This window comes from Cherax quadricarinatus, chromosome 13, assembly GCF_038502225.1.
Source record: "Cherax quadricarinatus isolate ZL_2023a chromosome 13, ASM3850222v1, whole genome shotgun sequence".
NCBI classification, from domain to species: Eukaryota; Metazoa; Arthropoda; class Malacostraca; order Decapoda; family Parastacidae; genus Cherax; species Cherax quadricarinatus.
This window is the reverse complement of record NC_091304.1, coordinates 4,288,787-4,305,127: the sequence shown is the minus strand read 5'-3', so window position 1 is coordinate 4,305,127 and position 16,341 is coordinate 4,288,787. Positions and strand designations below refer to the sequence as shown.

Sequence of the window (16,341 nt, the reverse complement as noted above, 5' to 3'; positions counted from 1 at the left end):
GATGCTTTGTTTAGTATTGGTATCTTGACTGAAACAGAAGTGTGTAAGCTTCCTGTAGACTTGGAATAATAAGGTGTTCACTGCAATGTGGGTGAGGACATCAAGGAATGTGACATCCTCATATTTCAGTCAAGATACTAACACTAAATGAAGCTTCATCATAGGATTTTTCCTGCTTGTATACTAATTTTGCAGCCCCAAGTTTCTGGACCGAGCTACATTTTCCTAACTTTTTGTTATCCAAGACTGTAAGCAACAAGTCCTTTCAAATCATCATTTGTCCTTACACTAACACCACTTTGAATGGTTATAATCCTTCCCAACAGCCAAGTTACACTTGAGAGTCTCCCAAGCACTCACTCAAGCCAACAGTAGAGCTGCCACAGCAACCAGCACATCCATTAAAGACCTCACTAGGACCAAAGTGAAGACCCTTAAACCAGTCATTGCAGGAGTTTGCATAATTCCTTGTGGAGGTTGTGACAAGGTAGGACTGGATTGAATATGGTTTGCCAGTAATGTCCCAGCCCAGGTCTTTTCCAGTTGGTGACCCAGCATGATATGGTATATATTGGGGAAACAGCATGAAGCCTAGGAATGATAAAATCAGACACATGTGCAACACTTGGGTATCTTTAATGAGGAAACGTTTTGACACGGTGGCTTCATCAGTCCATACAAAGGAGAATGGTGAAGAACAGGAGTAGTTTGAGGTAATCAGTCAAGTGTTGCACGTGTCTAATTTATCAACTTGTCGGTTCTCTGAACCATTCATCTACAAGCCTAGGAATGTTTGAAAAAACACATCAGTGCATGCAGAAGTAATGACTTAATGCAAGAACACAACACCTGACTGCCACTAACCACTGGAAAGATACAATAATTCCTGTTGATTGTAAAAAAGAACCAAATACTTACAGACAAAACTACCTTGAATCAATATTAATCTCTATTTCAGTCAGAGTAAAGGCAGCTGCAGTCTCTGAAGTATTAGCATAAGTCCTTAAAACAAACCTTGGAGTCATATAGCTAAAAAGTTACCTCTGCTTCTACTGTTACCACCACCAGTAGGCCTACTGCAGCACTTATTGTATATTCCTCGTGTTGCCTCGCCATGCTCCCTCTCCGTATCCTTTGTCCTTATATTGTTTGTATTGGCTTAAAGCTCTTGGAGAGTGAAACATAGCCACAATAAAATGCCTTGTTAGCTATACCTGCCCTTTTTCCTAACAAACAATGTCAGTAATTCCATCAACCTTATTTTAAACAATTTTTGATTAATTGGGGTGGCACTAAACCCATACCTTTGAAGAGTTTTGAGAGCTTCTCTACTCTCTAAGCCAGGCCATGAGCCAGGCTCGTCTGGTGCTTGCCTGGTCAAGCACCAGAGTGACTGGGGAATGGAAGACATTCAAGTTCAATCCAAGGAAGGAGGGAATAAGTTTAATACCCTGGATCAAGAGCCCCTCACATACATTAACTTTGAGGGTTGACATATACGTGCAAAACAGTGTGTTCACCTTGAACAGATAATTTTGGTGGGATTTCATAAAGGAAAGATTAAAATCTATAGCATAATTAAATAAGTCTGTTTATTACTATACAGCAATAATGACTTACACTAAAATTACAATTTTAATTAATGTAAAAAAAAATTCTGTATTACCTACATACCTAAATTATTTTACTTAAAAATTTCAAGCCTGAGAAACTAAATCTACTTTTCACTCAACTGTACATACAATGATCTACACACAGAACAGCTTATTCAATAACACATTCTGCTCCTACTGCCTTAAAAGCTTCCAGTAGTTGCTCAGCCTCATCCTTTGGAATATCAGCCTTCACAACACAGGGACAGCTCTCCACAAACTTTTTGGCCTGTAACATAAAACAAGTTTCGTCTTAAAAAATATGGAAATGTGTGTCAGGATATGATCACAAAATACAAAATACTCTGGAACATAGACAGAACACACATGGAAAGGCTCTTTACCAAAAAGGGAGAATATGGAACCTAAGGAATTACATGGATATCAAAATATATTTCTTCAGCATAAGTGTAAAAGGAATGGACTGAACACAACACAGGAAAGATTATAAAGGGGGTTCAAAATGAACGATGACTCTTTTGCTTTAATCAAGAATTAGGAAACGATACAAAGCTGGAGCCTACCCACCCTCCCTACAAAAATAGGGCAAATCAATGAACATACTGATTTTTTCAAAATTTACATAAAAATATATGCAGAGAGCATTAAAAACCCTATTAAATTAAAACAAATAGTTAAAATTTTACCTGTTGAAAGACATGATTTTAAAGGAAAATAAATAGGAAAAAACTGCATGAACTTATTCAACTACACATAAAGTAACAAAACTGCTAAGAAAACAAGTACTTAACATGACTTGACTAAAACTTTAACAAAAGCATATCAGCACACTAATGCAAATTATACAACAATAACCACTAAAAACAATTGCATTTACCTGAACAAGATTAAATCCTTCCAGACGTGCCTTGACTTCCTTAATAAGAGCCACTTTCTTGGATTCATCAAATTTATTCATCTTCAGTGTAAAACTAGTCTGAACCATGACAGGAGCAGCCTCTTCCTCTTCCTCCTGTCAAATAAGTTATATTAGACGTTATACTGAAAACAATAGAAATTTAATTTAATTCCACTGATACTGTGCTTGCACAAAAAAAAAAAAAAAACTTTTAAGAGCAGGGATGTAAAGACTTTAGTGAGATTGGTCTCTACTTTTTGCAAAACTGTATGACTCTCATATGTTTAGCACTTAGTTATGATTATAATAATACTTTTTCCAAAGGATTATCCACTACAGCTCTATTTTCCTCAACTGCCAAACCTCAAATGCAGATAATGTTCATTATTAGTGTGTTATTATATTTAGGGGAAAAGCACTAAACCAGTAGGGGTCATAAAGGGCCTGGAGAATAGGAGGCAATCAGGTTCAATCCAAGAGGGAAGACACATCACTAGTAAAGACAATACATACAAATTTTGCTAACAGTAATGATGATAAGATAATGAATGTTATTCTTTTGGTGGTAGCCATCAAATCCAGTGTTCATCAGTGGTGTGTGTTGTAATATAAGGTCTTTATTGCTAGGCTAGAACAATGTTCATCTGCTCATCAGGAAATTGATGGAGAAAATCATTCTTACCAATCACCTGACTATTGCCCATGACCTCATCTCTCATAATGAAGCAACAGATTACCACTCTCTCTTGCAATACCCATCAAACTTGGTAATGCATGTGTAACAGTAGAGTAGCTCCAATTCCTTGGATCAAGTGTTCTTCACTAGCATCATTACACCTTCAATAGTGCATTTTCTTTTTTAAATATCTTAGACTTTTATCACTTATGCTTATATACATCATGTAATGCAATTGCACTTGTGCATACTGATGTTCTACACTATTTGTTAAGATTTAAACTACTGTATTATTTATGCCTCTCTCCTTTGCACCTTTTACTTTTCAATAACCTGCAGACCCCAGTTTCACCCTCATGATCATGACATGATCAAAGTGTACAAGACATAATCAAAGTGTATGAGACATGATAGAAGTGTACAAGTGGAAGATGGGTATTAATAAAGGGGATATAAATAAGGTCTTGAGGATATCTCTCCAAGAGATAACCCATAATAATGGATTCAAATTAGACAAGTTTAGATTTAGAAAGGATATAGGAAAGTATTGGTTTGGAAATAGGGTATTTGATGAGTGGAACAGTCTGCCTAGCAGGGTTATTCAGGCTAAGACCTTGGGTAGTTTCAAATTTAGGGTGGATAAATACATGAGTGAGAGGGGTTGGATTTGAGTGGGACTTGCACATGAGTTAACAGAATTATCAAAGTTATTGCTTGGGTAAAATTGAAAATTGAGTTGGGCAAATATTCTGTTAGTGGGATGGATTGTGAAGGACCTGCCTAGTATGGGCCAACAGGCCTGCTGCAGTGTTCCTCCTTTCTTATGTTCAGCTAAACCGCTCCTACTCTTAGGCAGTTTTTAATTCCGCTCATTTTATTTAGGGAGGGTCTCTCGGAAACTCATGTAAACTTACTGTTTTTTTCCTCTCTGCTTTACTCATATGGTACATACACAAATAACCCGCACATAGAAGAGAGGAGTTTACAATGACATTTTGGTCTGACTTGGACAATTTACAAAGTCACACTGTGACTTTGTGACAGTGTGACTTCGTAAATTGCCCAAGTCGGATCGAAACGTTGTCATAAGCTCCTCTCTTCTGTGTGGGTTATTTGTGTATCATTCCAGTCACGGTATTGTGCCTTTTTTTTTGTTATTCATATGGTACATGACTTCAATAAGAGATGTTCAGCCTGTTACAACCCTCACACTTGTATTCTTTCATGTATTGACCTCTCATTTTGTTTACCTTGCATTGCACTAGACTTTGGCTGGACAGTAGTAAAGGATCTCCATGATAACAACCCTTACCTCCCATTATCACTCTTCCGCTCCTATGTACCCATACTCCTTGCTGTTACCAGTATCGCTCTAAGAGTGCAAACTGAATTTGGTGGGAAGCTGGTTACTGAACTCAGGTAGGGGTGTGAGTGTCCCGCTCTGCTGGGGCTTGGCAAGGGGGTCCACCGGATCTAATTGGAAACTTCGAGTTTCTATTTCTATTTACAAAGGAACTTTTGTTCCTTTTCTCTCATCTTCCAGCCTTGGGCAACAATTTTTCCTCATACCATCGAGAAGTCGGGCTCAATACGGCTTATGCTGTCAGTGGCCCTCATAAACCCAACAAAGAAAGAAAGAAGAGTGCAAACTGAACACACTTGACATACTGTCCCTCTTCCAACTCCTCCTGCAAATGCCTCCTCTATTAATAAGTTTTTACATCTTTTTAACCATTCCCTGGACCCTAAGAAAACATTTTCCTAGAAGTGTACCTTGGTAGCCTTAAATGCTCAAGGTATTCAAATAAAACATGCCATTTGCAATCACTCCCAGTATACTTATGCCAATAAGCATTATCTTGTTTTCAAGCATCTGGATCAAGCACACAGTCAGCCAACTAAGATACTTGTTAGTGCTCATGCCTCTACTCTAAAATGAGACTCTTTAAAATACCGTACTACAGAAAAAAAAAATAGTGGGAAAGTATTTACAGAACCTCAACAATAATGGTGCAAAGCTAGCCAACCGTGATGCTGGTATAGCAAAAGCAATATGGCAACATTTTGCTCAGGTTTCTCAAGACTTACATTTGTCTCCTGACTTTCATCAGTCCAACCCCATGTAAGAATCTACTCCACCGAGCTTTCTCTCTCAAACCAAAGAAACTCATAACATTTCGTTAAAGCTGTACGGAGATATTGCTGAGATACTAGTCAACAGTAGCTAGTCCTGATGATGTACATGTTCCCACACTTCAAGATTTGCACCCTTCAGCACTTGACTTCCTAGTACAGCTCTTCAATTGCATCTGGGCTGAAGGAATTTTACCCCTTCAACAAGACTGTAGTGGTGCATCGAGACACAGCCTATCCCAATGAAACCTTTTTTCTTCATTTATCCTTAGTCTTATAAAAAACTAGATTTATTGAAAGAAAAATGTTGAAGAGACTGTGGAGCAAGCAAAATAGTACTGCAAGATGTGTGAAAAAAAAAAAAACAGCAGTGCAGGATAGAAATAAATGGTATAAAATACCGACACAATGGAAATATAAACACACATGCAGTATAATGTGATCCTTTATCTCTCTGTGACTTGATAAAGCCCACTGTGTGGGTGAAACGTTGTCAATAAAGGATCACATTATACTGCATATGTGTTTACATTTCCAGCAGTGCAGGATGTGTAGCAAAGAAATAACTCTGCTTTATGATAGTGCTGCCATGGGTGACAGCCTAACTGGTCAGTCATATACAGTAGCTATTTACTAGCTTGCTTAGTCATAGGCGTTTTTCTTCCTCAAAGAATTGTCCTCTGTGTACTGCTCTCATGGACTTAATTTACGAAAGCAATTACATGCTGCACCAAAAATTTTCATATATAATGTACCTGTACTGCATTTTTCTCAATGACTATAATATTTTCACATTACTGCATCTTTTTTTTCCCTCACACATGCCAAACATCATTCTGACTACTACTGATAACTCCTTTAGTAGAATGAAATTACTTAAATACATCTTAAAGAACATATCCTAGTTTTGCTTAATAAAAGCTTGCCTGAAAAATGTACATATGTTGGTATTAAATAAGTTTTAGGAAGAATACATGCCCCCTCCAGCTCAGAATCAGTAACATGCAGTGATAATATATACATATAAGGAAATTATATATTATATTATTTTACCTCAGCATCCTGAGTATGCATAATGCAAAATAGAAATTCAATTATTTGAAACTTAAATTAAATTAAATTAAATTATTTGAAACTATGTATTATGAAGAACATATATGTAGTTACTGTACAGATATCATAAAATTAAGGAGTACAGGCATACCTCATTATTGCTGAGCTTGCTTTAGAGTGTTTCACTAACACAGGTTATGGGTTTAGTGCTTGGTTATGATTATAAAAATAATTTACTAATATGACACTCTTCAGTTATATTCATGTTTATTATTTTTGGCACTTGCCTTGCTCTTACGATGGTTTTTCAGCAATTTAAAAAAAATTTTTTTTACTTCTGAATTTTTTTTTTATAGGCCTAGTGCTATTCCATACTTAATGATAGTGTAAATGTGATTTTACTCTTTTATATGCACTGGCAAGTGAAAAGAGGCGATATTTGCTTTGTGGCTAATATCTCCTCACTAACTCGCCATGTTAGTGAGGTATCCCTGTATTGTTATTTTAGGAACGAGGCTCAAGTCCCCAGCATTAGTCCTTCAATGCTACTAGCACCATTATGAACAGGCAAATACTGTACCAGTATGTATGGGCAATCACCTTTATACAAATGTTTAAATAAAATCTATCTTCAATGAAAAAGAAACATAATGAATATAAGTCAATACAGTGACTGGAAAAATTCACAAATACACACTTTGGATAGAAATCTTTAGAACAATTTTTCTCAAACTTCAGTCCATCATGTACCCCTCTGAATAGATGTAAACAATACCTTTGATAAACATTGCTCACAATTAAGATATACAGATAAATCAATATACTCTTAATTTTTAGGAGTATACTTAATACATAAATTGTTACTATGAACAACTATATGCAACATGACAGACACAGTGCTTGCAAAAAAAATATTTATATCTTCACACTAGGATAGAAAATACAGTGGACCCCCGGTTCGCGATACTAATTCGTTCCTGAGAGCTCATCGTAAACCAAAAATATCGGAAAGCGAATCAATTTTCCCCATAAGAAATAATGGAAATCAAATTAATCCGTGCAAGACACCTAAAAGTATGAAAAAAAAAAAACTTTTACCACATGAAATATTAAGTTTAATGCAATAGAATAGTAATTACAATAACAACAATAACAATAAATAACAATAAATAACGAAAGAATAATTGACACTTACCTTTAATGAAGATCTGGTGATGATTGATGGGATGGGAGGAGGGGAGTGTGTGGATGGTGTTAGCATTTAGAAGGGGAATCCCCCTCCATTAGGACTTGAGGTACCAAGTCCTTTTCCGGGGTTACTTCCCTTCTTCTTTTAATGCCACTAGGACCAGGTTGAGTCACTGGACCTCTGTCGCACAACATATCTGTCCATAGAGGCCTGTACCTCTCGTTCCTTTATGACTTTCCTAAAGTGGTTCACAACATTGTCAGTGTAATAGTCACCAGCACGGCTTGCAATAGCTGTCTGAGGGTGATTTTTTTACCAAATCGTCATGCAACTGCCTAGCCTTTTCACAAATGATTGCTTGAGAGATGCTATCTCCTGCTATTTGTTTTTCATTTATCCACACCAATAACAGTCTCTCAACATTTTCTAACACTTGCGGTCGCTGTTTCGTAATCACAGTTGCACCTTTTGCAAGAACAGCTTCCTTGAGTGCCGTTTTCTTGCTCACTATAGTAGAGATGGTTTATTGGGGTTTACTATACAACCTGACCAGCTCCGACACACGCACTCCACTTTCGTACTTTGCAATTATCTCTTTCTTTATTTCAACAGTCATTAGCACCCTTGGTCTCGAAGGGTTGGCACTGGGAGCTTTCTTGAGGCCCACGGTGACTTATTTTGCAAAAACAGGCACCAAAAACAGTGATAATATGGATAATATGGAATGTACCGAATGTATCCTTAGATGCGCACACACTGGCTGGCTTGTAAACACTGGCACACACGGGGCAGTTCAGGCCACACATGGACACGTCTCGTACGAACCACATCGCATACTGGGTTTTGTATCGGGAAGCGAGGCAAATTTTCTGCGATATAATGCATCGGTTACCGGATTTATCGGATACCGATAGCATCGCGAACTGGGGATCCACTGTATACACATTTTTTTTAGCCCTTTAACTTTGGGGACCTAACTGTGAGCAATATATATTGTGTGTAATTTTTGTGCATTCAAATATCTCATGCACTGCCATTTTAAGCTTCAGCTAAACTATTTGAGTCACCTAGCACCTTTTCACACCTAGGATAAAATGTTGGGTCATTTGGGTCCATGCGGTGCATCATAGGAAGATAACATGATTAACATGAATTTAAACTAGCATCTTGTGATGATAAGTTCATTGGCACTAAATGTATGCTTCAGACATGTACCATTAGGGAAAAAAAGCTGTAAGCTTAAGAGTGGCATTTCCTCTACAGACATAGACGAAAAATTACAAAACTTTTCAAGGGCTTCAAACTTTTGAAGATCGAAAAGAAACACTTATTAGAGAAATGGAAAACACTGAGCTCAAACTGACTGCATCATACAGGGCAGCTCAGAGAGAAAGAGCAAAAAGCCATAAATCAAACTGAGAGAAAACCAAAACATTTTTTCTCACATGCAAAGTCCAAGAACATAAGAAAGAAGGAACACTGCCGCAGGCCTACTGGCCCATGTGAGGCAGGTCCAAGTCACCTGGCTTAAACCAATGACCCACCTAGTCAGGTCAGGTCACATCCACTTAAAGAAGGAGCATGGCATCAGACCTATTAGCACAAGCTAGTCAAGTCCAACTCACACCCACCCACACCCACTCATGTACATTTATCCAATCTATTTTTAAAACTACACAATGTCTTAGCTTCTATGATGGCATGCCCATGCACTTTGCCAGGGTATTCATTCAGGATGGTGGCTTTGACAAAGCCACCATGAGACCATCCTCAACAAAGAGCCAAGCATATTTTTATAAGAATATACTTAGATGTACTTTTGTTTAAATACTGTATAGCACTGAAATGGTTCTTTTACTAAATAAGTCTTAATATTTGGAATGTTACATTAGTCTATAAAATAGTGAATATAAAGAAATTAAAAAATCAATGATGAAATAACACTCCAAATGGTCATTCACTGGCATACTGACTCCTCTCAAGGGAGGTTGTCTGATGCCATTAAGAGGCTGTTGGTCCAAGGAAGTTTACCTGTTCTCCCCTTCCTTGGATCTAACCGGATTGCTTCCTATTTCCTCAGGCATAGTATCACCTCTGTGGGTTTAGCGCTTCCCACTAAATACTATAACTGCATACCCTCTGAAAATTCCTTTGAGTACTCTTGGGGAATGCGCCTGGCCTAGTTTGGGAACGTCCTGCTATAAATGCTGTTTTAGAAGAGTAGTCACTAGCTCACTGCAGTGAACATCACCTTGCCCCCCCCTCCCCCATCCTTCCTCTTGCTTGAAAAAGTCATATATTTCCAATATTTGCAACCATAGTAGGGGGGGCTTTCCAGTTCCTTGGATCATGTATTTTTATAAACACTTCAATATTGTATATATTTTTTATATATTTCTTGGTTAATTTACACTTTTCTTGCATTTTAAAGACCAAAATGTTTTCTAGAATTTATCTTAATTTGTAAAAGCTCTATGGAAAAAATTTTTATTTGCCTTTTGAAAACTACCTTTCTGCATTTTTTTTTTTCTGAGAATGCAACACCAGTAAATGCCTGTACTGAAATCAGGTCTCGCCCAAAAATCAGTTGTGGTAAACTCCAATTTCACTAGTTATTTAAGTCCTCATGGCACAAAAAGTAACACAAAAGATTTCCATGCTGGAGACCTCAGATGATTCTGCACAAAACTATATTGTACTATGATTGAATGATGCATTCACAACAAATTTATGTTAGCATAAATAGAGGCACAGTACTGAATAAAATGACAGTATACCTTATTTTCAAACTGTTACATTAGCAAATGTGAAATCTAAGCATGATCACTGGTTATGATTACATTACATGCTTATTAGTACACTCAACACCTGACATTACCTGAGCACCAGCTGGTACTGGCATCCCTCCAGCATATGCCATGATTGGGGCATCAGAAATATTAAGTGTCTTCTTGAGCAACTCATTCAGATCTGCCACCTCAACTAACGTCAACTGGGAGATTTGGGACACAATGGTTTGTATCTTTTCCGGATAAATCTGAAACCGACACATCATTAAAATCACATTTGTTTCTGGTACACTTTTTTTTTTTTTTTAAATCTTAAAGATATCCTTCAATATTCCTACTACACCTCATGATTCATAGAACTGATGAGGGGAAAAGGGTGAGTGGTGCACTTAGGAGTCTATGGAGACAAAGAACTTTGTCCTTGGAGGCAAACAGGGGAATGTATGAGAGTAAAGTTTTACCAATGCTCTTATATGGGTGTGAAGCATGGGTGATGAATGTTGCAGCGAGGAGAAGGCTGGAGGCAGTGGAGATGTCATGTCTGAGGGCAATGTGTGGTGTGAATATAATGCAGAGAATTCGTAGTTTGGAAGTTAGGAGGAGGTGCGGGATTACCAAAACTGTTGTCCAGAGGGCTGAGGAAGGGTTGTTGAGGTGGTTCGGACATGTAGAGAGAATGGAGCGAAACAGAGTGACTTCAAGAGTGTATCAGTCTGTAGTGGAAGGAAGGCGGAGTAGGGGTCGGCCTAGGAAAGGTTGGAGGGAGGGGGTAAAGGAGGTTTTGTGTGCGAGGGGCTTGGACTTCCAGCAGGCATGCGTGAGCGTGTTTGATAGGAGTGAATGGAGACAAATGGTTTTTAATACTTGACGTGCTGTTGGAGTGTGAGCACAGTAACATTTATGAAGGGGTTCAGGGAAACCGGCAGGCCGGACTTGAGTCCTGGAGATGGGAAGTACAGTGCCTGCACTCTGAAGGAGGGGTGTTAATGTTGCAGTTTAAACTGTAGTGTAAAGCACCCTTCTGGCAAGACAGTGATGGAGTGAATGATGGTGAAAGTTTTTCTTTTTCATGACACCCTGCCTTGGTGGGAATCTGCCAGTGTGATAATAATAAAAAATTCCTACTACAAAATGAAACTGGTTACTATGTTAGGAATTACCTACAATATACATTTTTGTATCATGTTTATTTTTTCTATTACTTTTATCAGCCTCATATAAAAATCTATATGTGCAGTCCAGCAGCATATCTTTTGCAATTTTGTACTGAATAATCCTCATGAGTTTAGTGCTTTTCATAAGTAAAAACATATTCTCACAGTCAAGAGGAATACATCCTGCCTTTTTTTTTTTTTTTTTTTTTTTTGGTTCTTCTCTATTCTTTTACTTATGCACTGACAATTCAATGAACTGGCCTCACACTATTTTTCACCTCCACTCCACTATGGGTTGAACCAACTATCTCATGTTTGAGGTACTCCTGCCTCTTTTCACAGCCATACATAGTATTTAGCAATGATATCATTATAAATGTAATCATGTTAATTCTACATCTAACAGCAAAGTTTCCTTTTGTTTGCTAATAGTCTCAGCTATCACCACACCTACATATCTCATTTTCTTACCCTAACTCCCATGCATGTGCTTTGTGCAACACTACTAAGTAGAACAGGAGCAGAGTACAAGACAAACTGAGCAATACCAAAGTTAGTTAGTTTAATATGTTTATTATGCACCCCATACCCATCCTGTGGGCAGTAGTCAAAAGATTACAGAGGTACATAATTGGTCCAGGGACTGGACTCCAAAGTTTTAATAGCTGAGGAAGTTACAAATGTAATGAACTAGATCTGGTCACAATCGTGACCAAGTACAAACATAATGAGCTCCAGATAGAGCTGGTCACACTCATGACTAATTACAAAGGTAATGAACTAGATTTGGTTACAATAATGAGAATTGACAAAGATAATGAGCTCCAGGAAGAGCTGGTCACAATCGTGAACACTTGATTAAAATCATGAACAATTTTCAGAGTAATGATCCGTTAACAAACATTGTAAGGAATTCATCTATTGCCAGCAGACGTTGCTAGGTGCCTGTCCCTCCTTGGCAGGACAGCCAGACAGCCATTGCAAACAGCAGCAAGTTGCCCCGGGATCTGTTGTTTGCAGAAGAGGCCAGCGACTCCGCAATACCAAAGTAAGACACGTGCAACATCTGGGTATCTTTATTGTACATGTTTTGCCATCCAGAGGCTTTATCAATACTGTAATTTGAAGACAGTAGAACTATATACAGAAGATGAGGTAATCAGTTCCTCAGCCTTGGAATTGGTGTGAAGAGCACCAAGTAGTAGTAGGTTGGTAGACAGCAACCGCCCAGGGAGGTACTACCGTCCTGCCAAGTGAGTGTAAAACGAAAGCCTGTAATTGTTTTACATGATGGTAGGATTGCTGGTGTCCTTTTTTCTGTCTCATGAACATGCAAGATTTCAGGTACGTCTTGCTACTTCTACTTACACTTAGGTCACACTACACATACATGTACAAGCACATATATACACACCCCTCTGGGTTTTCTTCTATTTTCTTTCTAGTTCTTATTCTTGTTTATTTCCTCTTATCTCCATGGGGAAGTGGAACAGAATTCTTCCTCCGTAAGCCATGCGTGTTGTAAGAGGCGACTAAAATGCCGGGAGCAAGGGGCTAGTAACCTCTTCTCCTGTATATATTACTAAATGTAAAAGGAGAAACTTTTGTTTTTCCTTTTGGGCCACCCCACCTCAGTGGGATACGGCCGGTGTGTTGAAAGAAAGAAAGCACCAACTCCAAGGCTGAGGGACTGATTACCTCATCTTCTGTATATAGTTCTACTGTCTTCAAATTATGTCCTAGAATTTGTATTGATAAAACCACTGGATGGCGAAACGTCTACAATAAAGATACCCAGATGTTGTACATGTGTCTTAATTTCATCTTGTCGGTATTGTGTACCAGTCTTGTACAATATCAAAGTAAAAAAGCTAAATTGCTTTGTTTTGTCATGTTGTAGGAGTAAGTTGGAAGGATGGGATGAAACTGGGAGGATGAGATGAAGAAACTGGGAGGATGACATGCAGAAGCTGGGAGGATGATGTGAAGAAACTATTTTTGTCAAAATACTTTTAAGGGTGTAGAAAGTAAAGCATTTTACAGATAAAATTACAATTCTGTACAGGTGTACTATCGTTTCATCCAGTAATGCATGTGTGATCTGCCTAGATATTAAAAGCTTAAATAATGCTAGGACACTATTTAAGTAAAAATAAATCTTTTATGTAGATTGTTTGCATGTTTAAGGAATTTGGATGCCTGCAGTATATGAAAACTTTAAAAATAATATAAAATTTAAACAAAAATAAAACTACAGCAGTATATAATGGAGTGCATATATACTGTATACAATACAGTATACTGGAACTGTATAAAATTCATTACATAAACTCAAGAATGCAGCAAACCTTTGGTTCTCCATCAGGTGTTGGGATGGTCAGAGACTCGGCACACAAAAAACGATTCTGTTTATTTAGCACAAATGCTGCTGCCTGTCTCCACTTGCAGTGTCTAAGAAAAGAGAAGAAACAGCACATAACTTTAAAACATTCAATATAATTTGTAGTTTTCACTTTTCATATTTGATACCAAAAGTTTCATCCAGCATTTTGCTAGATTTAACAATTTAATAAGCTAATTATTTGCATGAAAATAAGAATAGCCAAAAAAGGAAAAAAGGCATGAAAAATTTAATTCAAATTGGAAGAGATATTTTTGCCAACATGTATTAAAGCTAAGGATACTAAGTTTCTTGAGGTTATTTTGCACTGCAGTGCAACAACCAACAAACTGGAAAGTACCTCATTAACTCACTGAATTATCCCCCACCCCCCTTTCCCCAGGGAAGAGGTTCAGTGCTCTTCATCCTGGAAATTGGAGCTACCCTCCCTTTCCTTGGATTTAAGATTGAATCTGATTGCCTCCCATTCCCTAAGGCACTGTACAACTCCTATGGGTTTAGTGCTCCCTCCCCATAGACCCTACTGAACCTAAATTAATCCAATGCTTTGGTCTGCCCTGGAAATAGGAGAATCATACAATTAAACACAAAAATAAGCAACACTATAACATATATTGTAAATATAGAAGCAAACATTAAGGTAAATTCCAAAGTCTACTGTATACAGACTTAATTTGTAATACAGTATATAAATTCATAATTTGTATCAAAAGTATTACTGCACTAACTAAGCAATGTGAATGATGAACTTATACATGAAACACATCCCAGACTATATGTATTGTAAAGTGAGTTAAAAACATTGTGTAGATTATGTATTACAACAACTGTACCTAGGATTACTTTTAAGTGACTGTTCTTGTCATCTGCACAAATTACTATTATTACATTCATGGGGGAGCACTAAACCCATAGGGGTCATAGTGCCTTGGGGAATTACCTGGAGTTTACCTGGAGAGAGTTCTGGGGTTCAACGCCCCCACGGCCCGGTCTGTGACCAGGCTCCTGGTGGATCAGAGCCTGATCAACCAGGCTGTTACTGCTGGCTGCACGCAATCCAACGTACGAGCCACAGCCCGGCTGGTCAGGTACCGACTTTATGGCATTCAGGCTTGATTCAAGGAATTGGAGTACAGGTTCAATTCCTTAGATCAAGAGCACATCACCAATATCTAGGAGCCTTCTTTGAGAGGCACAAATTACTAGTAGACTGCAAACTTGGTAGCGCACATAGGCAGACATATCTACGTACATAGATGTAGGGATTATGGTGCTATTTATAGGGAATTGCTGAACCATGAATCAAAGTCCCTGGGGTTTGATCCAAGGGGAGGGTAGCTCCAATTCCCTGGATTAAGAGTGTTTCACCAGCATGAAGACTCTTCCTTTGAGCGAATAATGTTAATTTAGGTACAGGCATACATTAAGTACATTTATCAGTGTAAATTACCTAGGAACTACAAAACCCGCAGGGGTCACAGCGCCTGGGGCATGAGGAATGGAAGGCAATCAGGTTTGATCAAATGAAAATGGATGGTAGTAACAATTCCTTAACCCAACATCTTATAATAAGAAGAGAAGCACTAAACCCACTAGGGTCCCTAGACCAAAAGCCGTCAGAATTTTTTTCAAAATAATTGTTACAATACAAACCTCAATGAACAGGTAAGAGCACCGTAGTTGGCAGCAGAGACGGCCCTCAGAGCCTGCATGGTGACACTATGGTCCTACACCACAGAAGAAGAAGAAATTAATATTAGTGGTGTGTTCCTGAGCGTGTACCAGCCTTGTCTGGTGGTGTTGAGAGTGTTAAGGGTCGCTACAACCTGAGCCGTACTCCACCCTACCAGACCACGGTAACCTGCAGTGACCCCCGTACCCGGTCACTAATACTAGTAATGATAAGGAAGTTTATTCAGGTATAAGAACATAAGAACGAAGGAACACTGCAGCAGGCCTACTGGCCCATGCGAGGCAGGTCCAAGTCTCCTACCGGCTTAAGCCAATGCACCCAACCTAGTCAGGTCAGGTCACATTGACTTAAGGGAGGAACACGGCAACCGACCTGGTAGCACAAGCTATCAGGTCTAACTCACACCCACCCACATCCACTCATGTATTTATCCAACCTATTTTTAAAGCTACACAACGTTCTGGCCTCTATAACTGTACTCGGGAGTTTGTTCCACTCATCCACAACTCTATTACCAAACCAGTACTTTCTTATATCCTTCCTGAATCTGAATTTTTCCAGCTTAAATTAACCATTGCTGCGAGTCCTGTCTAGGCTAGATATTTTCAGCACACTACTTACATCCCCTTTATTTATTCCTGTCTTCCATTTATACACCTCAATCATATCCCCCCTAATTCTACGTCTTTCTAGAGAGTGCAGATTCAGGGCCCTTAGTCTATCCTCATAGGGAAGGTTTCTG

General features: G+C 38.4%; 1 protein-coding gene across 1 annotated transcript; it reads right to left on the bottom strand.

Annotated features, from left to right (window-relative positions):
- Positions 1–1,575: 1,575 nt before the first annotated feature.
- mRpL12 (mitochondrial ribosomal protein L12) lies at positions 1,576–15,737 on the bottom strand. Its single transcript, XM_053776639.2, has 5 exons — positions 15,560–15,737; positions 13,854–13,956; positions 10,441–10,599; positions 2,491–2,625; positions 1,576–1,881 (listed from the first exon to the last, which is right to left on the bottom strand). Exons 1-5 carry the CDS (start codon positions 15,616–15,618, stop codon positions 1,765–1,767), a joined length of 573 nt encoding a protein of 190 aa, XP_053632614.1. The 5' UTR covers positions 15,619–15,737; the 3' UTR covers positions 1,576–1,764.
- Between the last annotated feature and the right edge of the window lie 604 nt (positions 15,738–16,341).